The sequence below is a fragment of the Cricetulus griseus genome, chromosome 8 (assembly GCF_003668045.3).
Source record: "Cricetulus griseus strain 17A/GY chromosome 8, alternate assembly CriGri-PICRH-1.0, whole genome shotgun sequence".
Classification (NCBI taxonomy): Eukaryota; Metazoa; Chordata; class Mammalia; order Rodentia; family Cricetidae; genus Cricetulus; species Cricetulus griseus.
Window position 1 is genome coordinate 15,803,307 of NC_048601.1, and position 14,480 is coordinate 15,817,786.

The 14,480-nt window shown below is 37.8% G+C and overlaps 3 protein-coding genes across 3 annotated transcripts; all 3 read left to right on the forward strand.

Moving 5' to 3' along the window:
* The first annotated feature begins 424 nt into the window (after positions 1–424).
* LOC100771227 (taste receptor type 2 member 114-like) lies at positions 425–1,345 on the forward strand. The gene has a single exon (XM_027430010.1). The coding sequence runs from the start codon at positions 425–427 to the stop codon at positions 1,343–1,345; it is 921 nt and encodes a 306-aa protein (XP_027285811.1).
* Positions 1,346–7,388: 6,043 nt separating this feature from the next.
* Positions 7,389–8,309, forward strand: LOC103162199 (taste receptor type 2 member 114-like). Its single transcript, XM_027429971.1, has one exon. It carries the CDS (start codon positions 7,389–7,391, stop codon positions 8,307–8,309), a length of 921 nt encoding a protein of 306 aa, XP_027285772.1.
* A 2,892-nt stretch (positions 8,310–11,201) lies between these two features.
* LOC100774123 (taste receptor type 2 member 105-like) lies at positions 11,202–12,161 on the forward strand. The gene has a single exon (XM_027429970.1). The coding sequence runs from the start codon at positions 11,202–11,204 to the stop codon at positions 12,159–12,161; it is 960 nt and encodes a 319-aa protein (XP_027285771.1).
* Positions 12,162–14,480: the final 2,319 nt, after the last annotated feature.

A 14,480-nucleotide genomic window follows, 5' to 3' on the forward strand; every position in this document is an offset into this window, starting at 1 on the left:
ACTGTGCCACCATACCCAGCTCATACGCAGAAAGAAATGCAAACTTGATTTTTGTTGTTTTGAATCCTCTCAGTATATCTGACACTCCTCCTACTCCACAATTTTAATGTAAAATAGGCTCAGTAGGGGAAGCAAAACTCTTGAAACAGAATATTTCATTTGCTTATTAACAAATTTCAAGGAGGCACTTTAGAACACACACATTCATGTAGATGGACTAGGCTTTATAGAATCAATCCAAAGGAACTCTGGAGAGACAATTGTGAGTCTACCACAATACATTCTTGAGACAATTTGAAATCTTTATTTATGGTGAAATATAAAATCAACGTAAAACTTCCATTAACCAACAAATCTATGAGACATTCTGCAACAGGCCATCTGCAATAGCTGCAGTAGACACAGTCTAGGGAACTGGCAAGAGATGCTGAGTACAGCAGAAGGCATCCTCCTTTTTATTTCAACTAGTGAGGCAGTGCTGGGAATTTTAGGGGACACAGTTATTGGATTTGTGAACTGCAATGACTTCATCAAGAATAAGAAATTGTCAAAGATTGGCCTCATTATCTCTGGCTTGGTAATTTCTAGGATCTTTCTTGCATGGCTATTAATTACAGATGCATATACAAAGTTATTCTCGGGACAATTGATTTCTGTTTTCAATATAACTGAATACATGAATTATCTATGGATCATAGCCAATAACTTGAGTGTCTGGTTTGCCACCAGCCTCAGCGTCTTCTATTTTCTGAAGATAGCAAATTTTTCCCACCACATGTTTCTCTGGTTGAAGAAGAGAATTAAGGTGGTCTTTATCTTCCTGACAGGATGCTTGCTTGTGACATGGTTACTTTCTTTTCCACTAGTTGGGAAGTTGATTCAAGAAAACAAAAGAAACACATCTCAACAGTTCCCCATTAAGAAAAGTGAGTTCATTGTTGAATATGTTTTTGTGAATGTAGGAGTCATTTTCTGCTTTATGGTGGCACTAACTGCATGCTTCCTGTTAATTATTTCGCTTTGGAGACACAGAAGACGGATGAAATCACATGTCTTGGGATTCAGAGACCTCAACACAGAAGCTCATGTGAAAGCCATGAAAGTTTTAATTTCTTTTATCATCCTTTATATGCTATATTTTATAGGTATTGCCATATATATATTCTGTTTGTTTATTCCAGAAAACAAACTGCTATTTCTGTTTGGTTTGACAATTGCATGCATGTGTCCCTGCTGTCACTCTTTAATCCTAATTCTAACAAATAGCCAACTTAAACAATACTCGGTGGGTTTATTACAAAGATTAAGGTGTGGTGAGAAAGGAACAGATCTCAGAGCCACATGATAGTCTGATGGAAAAAAAGAGTGAATGGTCTAGAACAATCCAGTAAAGAAATCCTTAAAGACCATTTTTATCTGCACTGTGTTTTTGTTCTGATTTTAACACTATTATTAAACATTATTGGAATCTTCTGAAATGTTCTGACTGCCTCACAAAGACTCCACTCTCTGAAACATTTTAGCTCTGTGTGCAAAGTCATTGCTCATTTAGTCTCCAGAGTCTGCAACTACTTTCCACACACACCAGAGCAAAAGTATCGATCATAGACTAGTCCAGGTAAAAAAAAAAAAAAATGAGGTGAACCTAACTAGTGAAACAAAGCTTTGTTGTGATTTACTTGGCTTCCCTGGATAACTGTCACCCTTCTGTAGCAAGACCCAACTTGAAGGAGATCAAGGCAGACAGCTGTGATTGATTGCCCTTGACATTTAGAACATGGAATTGAGGAGCAGGAAAAGATGTGTCTTTTGTGTGCAAGTTTATTTCTTACAAACTTACTATTATTTTTTACCCACTAAATCTGGAAGTACTTGGTACTGGATGATCGACGCAGTAGCAGTGGTTGCTAGCTCTTTGAAAACTAACTAAAGAAACTGGTGGAAGAAAGACTCTATCCTATCTGTGGAAGGAAGAATCCAATCACCGATGAAAGGTGTCTTCATAGTCTATGAATACAGAGACTTGAAATGAAGTAGTTGTAGATTTACTGAGGACAGATTCTGCTGAAGAGCACTGCCAAAAGCCCCAACACAGTGTCTGACCAACAGGCAAAAGAATGAACAAGGGGTAGAATCTGTAGGACGTATGCAATGCCTTGGGGTTTCACACACATAAACACTGACACAAAGACATTCTCCCACACACATACACACATTCATATGCTCATAATCATGCAGAGGTTCAAAACACACACACACACACACACACACACACACACACACACACACACACACACACTCATAAACACACATATCCATTTATGGAAATGTACATTCACAAATACATTTGACCTGTTCATTCTGAAGCTGAATATTTTATGTTCCATGTGGTAGGTGAGTGTTTTATTTTGAAAACTTACAGAAATTCATCATTATTGTATTTATCATCTGATGCCTAGATAGTTCTATATATAAAGGCTTAACTCTTATATGTGAATTTTCCAAATCAATACTTTTGTGGTTTTTTTAATAGTATGTCTGGAAAGTACAGACAAAAATGCAAAATACAAAGAAAAAGTCAGGATAAAGGAATCTCATAGCCACCAAGTGGCATTTCAAAGGATACTTGCAGAAATAACTTAGAACAGAAGAGGAAAATAATTACATCCAAGGAATGACATGGAGAAAACAACACTGATAGGTCATTCAGTGGTTAAACAATGAGATCTAAGCAAACAAACACCATAAAATTAACAAAATGAAAGAAATCACTATGTATCTTTCAGCAATAACTTTAAATTGTAATGGTATCAACTCTCCAATCAAAAGACACAGATTAGCAGGCTAGATTTAAAAACAGGATTTCTCATGTTGCTGCCTCCCAGAAACACACCTCAACAGCAAAAATAAATATAACTTTTGCGCAAAAAGATGGGAAAAAGTATTCTAAGGGAATGAAACCAAGAGACAAGCAGGACCTACTACCACCATCTGATAGAATAGACTTTGCTTTGGACCACAGAATTATGCAGTGGGAGCTCAGCTGACAAAATCATGAAGCTAACCCACCAAGACCGTTTTCTGATGAAGGAGGCCCACAACAGAGTGGTGGGAGTATTTGCTTTATGAATAGTCACTGTCCTTACTATAAATTCCTTGTGAATCCATAGTGCTCCCTTTTCTATGGTGGGATTCGTCCCAAAAACCCCAGCAGTGAATTAATCGATTACTGGGTACATTTTCCCCTATGCATTGATATATTGGATGACTCGCTCCAGCAATTCTTGGTTCAAGCAAGAAAGTAATCACAGGCAATACCTTTGCTTTCTCAATAAGGTCTTTGTATAAATTTAGAAGTCTGCACCCCCTCCCCAGTGCCGTTATCTTCCTTGGCAGACAGTTGGTCTGTGTTAGTGTATAGGCAAAGAGACCTCATTTGAGACATTCACAGATGCCCAAGGACAAGAATTATGGCATGTCTAAAAAATTGTTGAGCCATACCACTCAGAGAGATAGAGAACAGGAGTGTCCTGGCTTCTCTCTGCCAGCAGATAGGAAAGTGCCGTCCCAAGCTAACCTCACATTAAACTTAAAGCATGCCTATTATTCACTTGCCAGTCTACTAACAATAATGGAGCTGTGTCTCAAAGTTGTCACTGGGCACTGTGCCCTCTCTGTCTGGTCATGGTTTTGTTCCTATGGCCTTGGACCCTTGTGTTGCCATGGTAAATGACTCAGTTCCTTATCACTTCCTGTAGGAATGTGCTTTTGACCAGTGAGAGAAATTTCTTTATCACTTCAAGGCTCCTGAAGTAGAAGAGTTTTCAGAGTAGAAGAAGCTAGAAGAAGCATAGAAAATTTAGAAGTAAGACATGATTATTGGAGTGGCACAGGAAATAAAAGGTGTGACCCTCAGATTCTGTGTGAAGTTACTATAGAAATCTTTTATCCCCTCCTCAACTCCTAGAAGCATTTCACCTTTGGGACACTGGGTAGGGGCTGGAGCAGGTTTCTTAGCCCTTATAAGACTTCAAATAAAAACTAATCAAAAGAGATAAAATCAAAACTGATCGATGGAACAGTTCATTAAGAAGATATTCCAATCCTAAGTATTTGTGCAACAAATTCAGGCACACTCAATTTTACAAAACAACTGTTACAAACCCCAAGACCTTCCTAGTAAGTAGCTTCAGTATGGTCCTGTCATCTAGTGCACAAGTCATCCAAAAAAAATGGACATTCTGTTTCAACAGTAGGAAGAACACTTTTTTCTCAACATCTCACAGCACTTTCATTAAAATATACCATGCATTGTGGGAAAAGTAAGTCCTAAACAATATAGGAAAATTAAAATAACTCCTGGTATTTTATCTGACCAAAACAGAATCAAGCTAGATATCAACAGTAATAGCAAGGACAAAAGTTTATACAGTTGTGGACATTAAACAGCCCATTATTAAATGATTAAAGTATCACAGAAGAAATAACAATGAAATTTTAAAATTTTCTAGAATTGAATAAAAATGAAAATGCAACATAAAAAAGAAATCTGTGGGTTACAATGAAAGAATCCTAAGAGGAAACTGTGTAAGTGTCTACATCAAAAAGTCAGAAAGAAGCCAGGTGTTGGTGGTGCATGCCTTTAATCCCAGCACTCAGGAGGCAGAGGCAGCCGGATCTCTGTGAGTTCGAGGCCAGCCTGGTCTCCAGAGCGAGTGCCAGGATAGGCTCCAAAGCTACACAGAGAAACCCTGTCTTGAAAAACCAAAAAAAAGGTCAAATATAATAAAAAATGAGAGGATATAAAAATAATTTTTGTTCATCTAAGTGCTTTTAAATATTGCACATTAAATGCATTTATTAGGCTTTGTTATGAGTTTCTTATCCTGGATTCCATGTATATATGCAACTGATAAATGAGAGATGCTAATTAAGATTGTGATGTGATATATATGCATATATATGTATATATACATGTGTATATGAGTATATGTTTGTATATAATTGTCAGCAACTTTATGTCATATTTTCTTTTCATGATGGAATCATAAAATGTGTTAACAATGAATAGTATCATTTGTGGTATGGTTTCTATATAAATAGAAAGAAGCACTATTTTATTAAGTTTATCAAAGGAATGATTAAATATTAAGGTTTTATTAAGTGCTCAGCAAATGCACAAACTGATTCATACTAGGTAAATTTAGAAGTTTCAGGGGAGTAGCTGAAGGGAGAAAATGATGCAAATACAGTATGAAATTCTCAAAGACTTTAATCTAACAAAAATTAATGAAAGTGCTTTCTATATAGACAGACACTGTAGGGGACACCCTAACCACGCCTGCTCAGGGCTGGTTACAGATGTGCCTGACCACACCCTAGCAAGTTTATATTGTTTCTTCACCTTCTCCATATGAAATATATATATATCAACATTCCCCATTTATCTGTAACGTGCCTACTTGGTGTTTCCATCAATACACTTGACAAGTATGTTGCTCTGTGACTTTCTTTGCTACGTTACTATAATAAGTCATGAATTTGCTTCATCACAGGAACATGGTATTTAGGAGAACCTAAATTTTTGTTACAGTCCCAAAATAAACTGTCTCTTTTACTCCTTTGGTGTAAGAGCAGGTTTTCTTTTGGCCCTCAGTGTTTTTCTTCTTATCCTCTCCTCTCCATAGCCTGGATGTGCTATGAAGTCTCACCATTCTTCCTCAGCCAGTCTTCTGATGATGCCTAAACTGAACTTCATCTCAGAACAAAGGAACCACAGGCATAGTGTGTTATGTAGATTCCTTTCTACAGAATAAAGCACAAATGTGCTCTTATAATATAGAATATGAATTATATTTATCATTGTATCATTAGCATTTTGCTTGCATATACATGATAAATCAATATGCTATTTTATTTATGCATTTAAATTGTGCTTGTAAATGAAAATTATTGTGGTGATATATTGTTTATTATCTAATAAAGTCACTGGAAATCAGAATACAAAGCTAGTCACAGCCATAGAAGTTAGGCAGTGGTGGCACACACCTTTAAACCCAGAACTCAGGAGACAGAGGCAGATGGATCTCTGTGACTTCAAGGCCACCCAGGGCTACATGAGAGTGAATCAGTCTGAAGAGAAACAGAGCATTAATCCCAGCACTAGAGAGGTATATAAAATGGGAACAGGGTCTTGTGTTCTGACAATTAGTCTCCAGCCATGTTGAGGTCAGGATTGCCCCAGCCCTGACAGAGGTAAGAGAGCTCTCTGGTAGCTTGGCTGCTTTGCTTTTCTGATCTTCAGCTTTAACCCCAATAACTGTCCATGGGTGTTTATTATCCGTACTACAAATTATGATGATTTTTCTCTCCTTTTGTATTCCTTTTCTTTTTGTTTATTTTGAATTATGAGGTATTTTTCCCCAGAAGAGAGCTGTCACTGTGTTACCCAAGCTGGCCTCAAACCCCTGAAGACAAGTGACACTCCTGTCCCAGAGTAGTAGAGCATATGGACTTAAGTACGTGCCTATGACCATCTAGTGATACTGATTTCCACAATTAAGAGATGAAAACCAATGTTAGATTTTGTATCCTTTCTGTACATATCTCTATGAAATAGAACATCTAAGGCCAGTTTATATTTATATAATGTAGCATTGATATGGGTGTTTAGTGTAAATCAGCACAAAATAGCTGACATCAAATGTGAAGGGAAAGCCAAAAAAGTACAGCAATCTATTTTATACCTACTTTGGGCTGAGTGCCACTTTTGAATGATTCCGAAGTTAGATAACCTTGTATTCATTCCTGTTCCACCTTCCTGCCAGTAGGTGTGATTCGATCCTGCGTGCCCACCACTGTGCAGCCTGCTTGCTGCCCACCTGTGTGTGGCAGGCACTTCAGTATCAGAACATGCTTGGGTTCCTGCTGGCATGCCTGACCTGAAGCCTTCACCAAGAGTGAAGGAAGTATGTTGGTTCAGTCTGCCGCTGCTCATTGTCTCATCAACCTCCCAGCCTCCTGTGATCCTCCTCCTTTCCCTCTGTCAGACCATGAACCTCAAAACCCAATACTTCTTCAAATGCAAAATAGTCTGGCAGGGACAGGTAAAATCCACAAAGCAGAAACGTTCATTTACCTATTAACAAATTGCGAGGGAGACATTCAGTCTGCCGCATCCTGTAGACAAAGCTCAGACTTGTGGGAACAACTGGAGGGAAGTCAGTGAAGACATTTCAGATTCCACCACAAAGAACTTTTGAGGTGTGTTGAAGCCTTTAGGGGAGGTAGATAAAGGCACTCCTTTGTCAGGCAGCCAATAGATGGGATACTCTACACTGGGTAATCTAAAACAGCTGCAGCAGGAGCCAGCTTAAACATCAGCAGAGATGTTGAGTGCAGTGGAAGGCATCCTTCTTTCCGTTGCAACTAGTGAGGCCGTGCTGGGACTTTTAGGGAATGGATTCATTGCACTTGTGAACTGCACAGACTGTGCCAGGAACAAGAGGCTCTCCAAGATTGGATTCATTCTTACTGGCTTGGCGATATCCAGGATTTGCCTCATGTGGATGTTAATCTCGGAGGCGTACATTAAGATATTCTCTCCAAAGTTGCTGGCTCCTATAAACATCATTGAATACATCAGTTATCTATGGGTAATTATCAGTCAGTTGAGTGTCTGGTTTGCAACCAGTCTCAGTATCTTGTATTTCGTGAAGATAGTAAATTTTTCCCACTATGTATTTCTCTGTTTAAAAAGAAAAATTAATATGGTTTTTCTCTTCCTGATAGGGTGCTTGCTTGTATCATGGTTATTTTCTTTCCCTGTAGTTGTGAAGATGGTTAAAGATAATAAGTTGCAGTATATAAACACATCCTGGCAGATGCACATAAAGAAAAGTGAGTTAATCCTTCACTATGCTTTCACCAATGCAGGAATATTTTTATTCTTTATGGTAACATTAATTGTATGTTTTCTGTTAATCATTTCCCTTTGGAGACACAGCAAGAGGATGCAATTGAGTGAATCAGGATTCAGAGACCTCAACACAGAAGTTCATGTAAAAGCAATAAAAGTGTTAATATCTTTTATCATCCTTTTTATATTACATTACATGGGTATTACCATCAGTGTAATATGTCTGTTCATCCCAGAAAGCAACCTGCTATTCATGTTTGGTTTGACAACTACATTCATATATCCCTGCTGTCACTCATTCATCCTAATCCTAGCAAACAGCCGGCTGAAGCAAGGCTCTGTAAGGATATTACAACAATTAAAGAAAGGAAAAGCTCTCAGAGCTATGTGACACTCTGGAAGAGAAATAAACGATCTGCAATAGTCCAGTGGGGGAAAAAAAATCCCTGAAGAGACTTTTCGTTTGTACTGTGTTCTTTTATTGATTTCAGCTATTATCAAACATCTGGAATCTTCTGAATTCTTGTGACTGCCTCTCAAGGAATCACACCCCGGTGGGATTTTAATCCTATTTGCAGGTTCATTTGTTCAGTCAGTTTTCTGACTCCTTAACTTCTTCCTGTACATTTACCAGAGGAAAGACATTAACCATAGACCATCCCATGTAAAGAAAGACTCCACGGTGTGCCTAACATCCAAAACATGACTTCATTATGATTCCCTGGGCTTTCCTGGACCACTCACACCTTTTCCCATAAGACCCAAAGAAAAGGAAACTAAGACAGACAGCTACAATCAATCTTGACACCTGGAACATGAAACTTTTGTGTACATTTTTTCTTCTTACAAAGTTACCTTTATTTAGTTGGTTGATTGGTTGGTTGGTTTGAGGGTTTCTTTTTCTATTTTATTTTCGTTTGGTTTCGTTTTTTGAGTCAGTGTTTCTCTGTGTCACGCTGACTGTACTGGAACTTGCTCTATAGACCAAGCTGGCCTCTAACTCAGATTTGCCTCTGCCTCTGCCTCCTGAGTAACAGAATTAAAGGTGTGCACCTCCACCACCCAGCAAGTTACCTTTATTTTTACCCATTAAACCACAAAGTTCTTATTATATTGGGTATTTCACATAGTAGCATGGTCATTATAGTGGATTTAGCTCTGATAAATAGTTAGAAAAATAGTAATAGAAAATAGATCAGAGCACCCATGAAATGATTCTTCAAAGACAGTGACACCAACAAAAAATTTTTCAATACAAGATATTGTCCTTCAAGTTGTCTGTCAGGGAGGGGGTCCTTTAGACATTGAAAACAAAACAGCCTGTTACCATAGGTCTTGCTTATCCACTAGACCTTTATAATACGATCTTATGTAGGAAAACAGGACAATCTTAGGTCATAGGACACTGAGAATGAAACTTTTACAGACATGGATGGAAAAGATGTGTGTGTGTGTGTGTGTGTGTGTGTGTGTGCGTGTGTGTGTGTGTGTGTGTGTGTGTGATTAAGTCAGCAACTGTGTAAATCAGCAAAGGAAACAGCTAGTTAAGTGATGAGACAGCCTACAAAATGGGAATATATCTTTATTGTCTAGCCGTATATCCAATGCAGGATTAATAACTATAATACACAATGAGTTCAAAATACTAAAAACCACCAAACTAAATAACTTAATAATTAAACAGACTAATGAGATGAAAACCCAGCTCTTAAAAAAAAACTACAAATGCCAGTAAATACTTCAAAACTATTCAATAACTTTGGCTATGCAGGAAACACAAAATGAAACTGAAATCTCATCTCACCCCAGTCAGAATGGCTGTCATCAAGAAAACAAATTATGGCAAATGCTGACAGTGGCAATGGGGAAAGGGGTTCTTCTACTTTGCTGGTGGGGATGTAACTAAGTCTGACTGTTACAGGAATCAGTATGAATGGTCTTCAAAAGCATAAATAGAACTACCATATGACCTACCTACAGTAATACTGACTACACATCCAAGGGATTCTAGGTCAACATACCACAAAGACACTTGGACTTTGTGTTACTGTAACACTATTCACATTTTTCATGTTAAAGAAACTGTCATGCTGTCCATGTAGAACAGAATAGATAAAGGAGATGGAAATCAATTCTGCCATAAATATTAGTGAAGTGTGTCATCTGTAGAAAAATGGATGCAACTGGGAAAAACTAGATCAGACTCAGAAAGACCAAGTTTGAGGATTTTATCTCTGTGTAATTCAGCAATGAAAATAGGTAGCTTGCAGAATGAAGGGAAATTTTCATTATCTACCAAGATATCTATAACGTATGATAAGTTCAAATACTAAATGTTATCAAACAAAACAACTTAGATTTTACATAGATATAATGCATAAGTGAATATAAACACACACACACACACACACACACACACACACACACACACACACACACACATGCACGCACACAAACACACAGGCACACAGGCACTTGACATGAAAATAGATGGAAAATTGTCCAGGAAATGGAAAAGAAAAAGAAGAGAACCATAGTTGGAGTTTAAAATGCTAAAATCATGATGTAGTTGAGTAAGAATATGAAACCTATCAATAAATACAACTATTAAGTACAAATACAACTTTTTGTTACTCTGAAACCTGCCATACCAACAAAGGAGCTTGCATTTTAATTAAACATTAAATCAATATTTCAGAGTAAAGTGGCTATATTTATATATCTAATTAGTTTTTATTTGTGCTTTCAGATTATGTCTATAAACAATGAAATTATGATTAATTTTCTCCTTTTCTGGTTTTACTTTTTTTGAATCCTATTGGTTTTAGAGTTGTGGAATTTTCTTTTCTTCATACAAAAGCTGTGGGTTAGCTAGCTGGTCCCAAACTCACAGTTCTCAAAGAGCTGGTACTATAAGCATGTTCTATCTTGCACAACTCATGATGGTGACTTCATATTTAAAGCATGAAATTCAGTGTTGTTCCCGTTGTTTAGTGTCTGCTATATGTTTGCCACTCCTACTCAACGACCAAACTTATTACATGTAAAGTAGTCTGAGGAAAATGCAAAATACATGAAATGGAAACTGTCATTTGCCTATAAGCAAAATACAATAAGATATTTGGTCAGCACACAGATTCTACCACAGCATATTCTTAGTATATTTTGAAGCCTTTACTTAAGAAAGAAAGAAAAAAGTCTTCTACCAATCAGTCAATATAGATTATCAGCAACAGATAATCTATAACAGATGCAACAGTAGCAACTGTGTGGGTCTGCAGACATGCTGAGTGCAGCAGAAGGTGTCCTCCTTTCTATTGCAACTGCTGAGGTTATGCTGGGACTTTTAGGAAACTCAGTCATTACCCTTGCAAACTGCATGGACTGGGTCAAGAGCAAGAAGCTCTCTAAGATTGGCTTCCTTCTCACTGGCTTGGCCACTTCCCGGATTTTTGTCATATGGGTAATAACTTTAGATGCATGTACAAAGATATTCTTTCCTACTATGCATTGGTCTGGCCGTCTCACTGAAAGCATCAGTTACATATGGGTGACTGTGAACCACCTGAATGTCTGGTTTGCCGCCAGCCTCAGCATCTTCTATTGCCTGAAAATAGCAAACTTTTCACACCACGTATTTCTCTGGTTGAAGAAGAGGACTGAGAGAGTGTTTTTTGTTCTAGTGGGGTATTTGCTAACCTCACTGCTAGTCTCCTACTCACTCGTTGTGAAGATAATGAAGGACAATAAAAGGAAGCATATAAACAGAACTAGGCAGATCTACCTGGAGAAAAGGGAATCCATTATTAACTATGTCTCAGTCAACATTGGAATCATTTCTCTCTTCATGGTGACCCTGACTGCATGTTTCTTTTTAATCATTTCTCTTTGGAGACACAGCAGGAGGATGCGATCTAATGTCTCGGGATTCCGAGACCTCAACACAGAAGCGCATGTGAAAGCCATGAAAGTTTTGATTTCTTTTCTTATCCTTTTCATTCTTCATTTCTCAGGTATTTTAATAGAAATCCTCTGCTTGTTTACCCCAGAAAACAAATTGCTCTTTATTTTTGGTTTCACAGTGTCATCCATCTATCCGTGCTGTCACTCATTTATTCTAATTCTAACAAGCAGTCAGCTGCAGCGAGCCTCTGTGAGGGTACTGAGGGGGTTAAAATGCTGTGAGAAAGGAAAAGATCTCAGAAGCATGTGGCCGTCTGGAATGATAGGGAGGAAATTATAGATCTTTTTTCATTTGAACGTTCTTACATTGTGTTTGGGGAGATGTTTTGGTTTCTTTTTCATTTTTATCTATTGTCCTGTCTGTCTGTCTGTCTGTCTGTCTGTCTGTCTCTCTCTCTCTCTCTCTCTCTCTCTCTCTCTCTCTCTCTCTCTCTCTCTCTGTGTGTGTGTGTGTGTGTGTGTGTGTGTGTGTGTGTGTGTGTGTGTGTGTGTGTGTGTTATAGGAGATGTAAGATAGGATAAATGTGTTGGTAGTATTTCTAACATGGACAAGCCACGGAGTTGGCTATCTCTTTTTACCTTGAGGTCGAGTCTCTCTTTTGTTGGTGTCACTTTGATGCTTCTGGCTAGCTGAGCTAAGAGCTTTCAGCCAGTTCACCCTTTTATACCTCCTTTCTCACGGTAGCAGTTCGGGGATTACAGATGCATGCCACTGCATCCAGTCTTTTAATAAGGGTTCCATGGATTGAACTCAGGTCACACAGCAATTACTTTTACCCACTGAACTATCTTGCCAGATCCTTCATACACGTTTTTCACTCTTGTATTTAGCTTTATTGAAATCTTCTGCAACTTTTCTGACTATATATCTTGGAACTTCACTCTGTGGTGGGATTTTAATACTATATGAAAATTTGATTTCTCAGCCAACTTCCTACTCTGCCAATTATTCCCATGCACTTGGCAGATGAAAATCATCAACCTGCAGACTTCTTCAGATAAACTTATACAGTTAGAATAAATGTCTGAGACAAGATTTCATTCTTATTAATCTGACTTCCCTAGAGCACTGATACCCTTTCCCCAGGAGGACTCACAGACAAAGGAACAGTTGTGGTCACTCTTGACATTTACTGCCTGGAACTGAAGAACAGAGAAAGGTTTCCTTTGTGTTCAGTTTTACAGTTACTGTTGTTTCATCTATTCCATCCCAAAGTGCTTGTTACCAGTGGATATTTGATGAGGCAAAAATATTTGCAAGAGTGGATGTGGCTCTGTAACAAATACCTAGAATTTCAGAGCCCACTGGTGGAAGAAGGGATGAGAGCAATGATGAAAGGAATCTTGATACTGTTCAACCCCAGGCATTTGAAATGAAGCAGTCACAGATCACGCAGAGCGGAGGAGAGATTCTGCTTGGGAACACATTCAGAGGAGCAGTGTCTGACCAAAGGGAAGAGTGGACCAAGTCCAGGACCTGTGTGAAATAAGCAATGCTCTGTTAAAGCTTGAAACAAATATGCACATATTCATACTCACGTTCAGAAGCCCATGGGTGTATTTGAAAGGTTGATTTCTCAGTAACCAATACTCAAACTTCAGTAACTATTTTTGAAGACCAACTTTGACAGATACTGAATGCATATCATCTAATGCCTATAGTCTAGTAGGAAGCAAGTACTACTTAGTGACAAACATTTGTATTTATATTTTGGAACAAAAACTTCTGGGAGATGAGATGACCTACAATGATATTAGGGAGAAGACGTGTCACTGGGGAGACAATGGCTTACACTGAAACTGAATAAGCTGGGGTGAGGTGGAAAATAGTGAAGGTGTTTCAAGATGGGAGAACAGTTGTGCTGGGAAACAGCAGAGAACAATGAAAGATCACAATGCAGTGTGACCCAGGCACACAGGGAAGACTTTAGATGACTTAAGAAAAATCCTAATAATAAGGAACTTGGTAAATTCATCTCAGAATTCATAAATTCTTCCTTCAAAGAGAAGTCAATATTATAATAGTGAATAAATATTTATTGTATTCAAATCTAAAAACAAATAACTAGAAGCTGTTTTTCTTTTTTTAAATCCTGTTCTGGTTCCAGAAACACTTTGTTCTAAAGTGCATACGTATTGCTAATGATACTGACATTTTTGATAAGTTTCTTAGTCAACAACACATACATTTTAGGGGCTGCTTGTTTTCTTTTTAGCTTTCGGGTCGTATGATCCTCTTGTGGTAACTGCTTGCATTAGCACTATGATGTTATATGTTGCCACATTTTTCTCTTAATTATCTGTCTACAAAAATGATTTGTGATATTTTTAATTTGTTTAAATTCAAATTTATTAATATTTTCCTCTATGAATTCTCGTACTTCTATTTTAACAGTATTAGAAGAGATTTACTGGTGGATTTTCCATTTATATCAATAGCTTCATCATTACTATAAAATAAGACAGCTTCCATTAGACAAAGATTAGAAACATAATTTTTAAAAAAGTTAATTACTGCCAAGTGTTGATGGCGCACGCCTTTAATCCCAGCACTAGGGAGGCAGAGGCAGGCGAATCTCTGTGAGTTCGAGGCCAGCCT

Bases quoted from the DNA above. Each gene is read 5' to 3' on its own strand.
- LOC100771227 (XM_027430010.1), top strand. From the start codon at position 425: ATGCTGAGTACAGCAGAAGGCATCCTCCTTTTTATTTCAACTAGTGAG.
- LOC103162199 (XM_027429971.1), top strand. From the start codon at position 7,389: ATGTTGAGTGCAGTGGAAGGCATCCTTCTTTCCGTTGCAACTAGTGAG.
- LOC100774123 (XM_027429970.1), top strand. From the start codon at position 11,202: ATGCTGAGTGCAGCAGAAGGTGTCCTCCTTTCTATTGCAACTGCTGAG.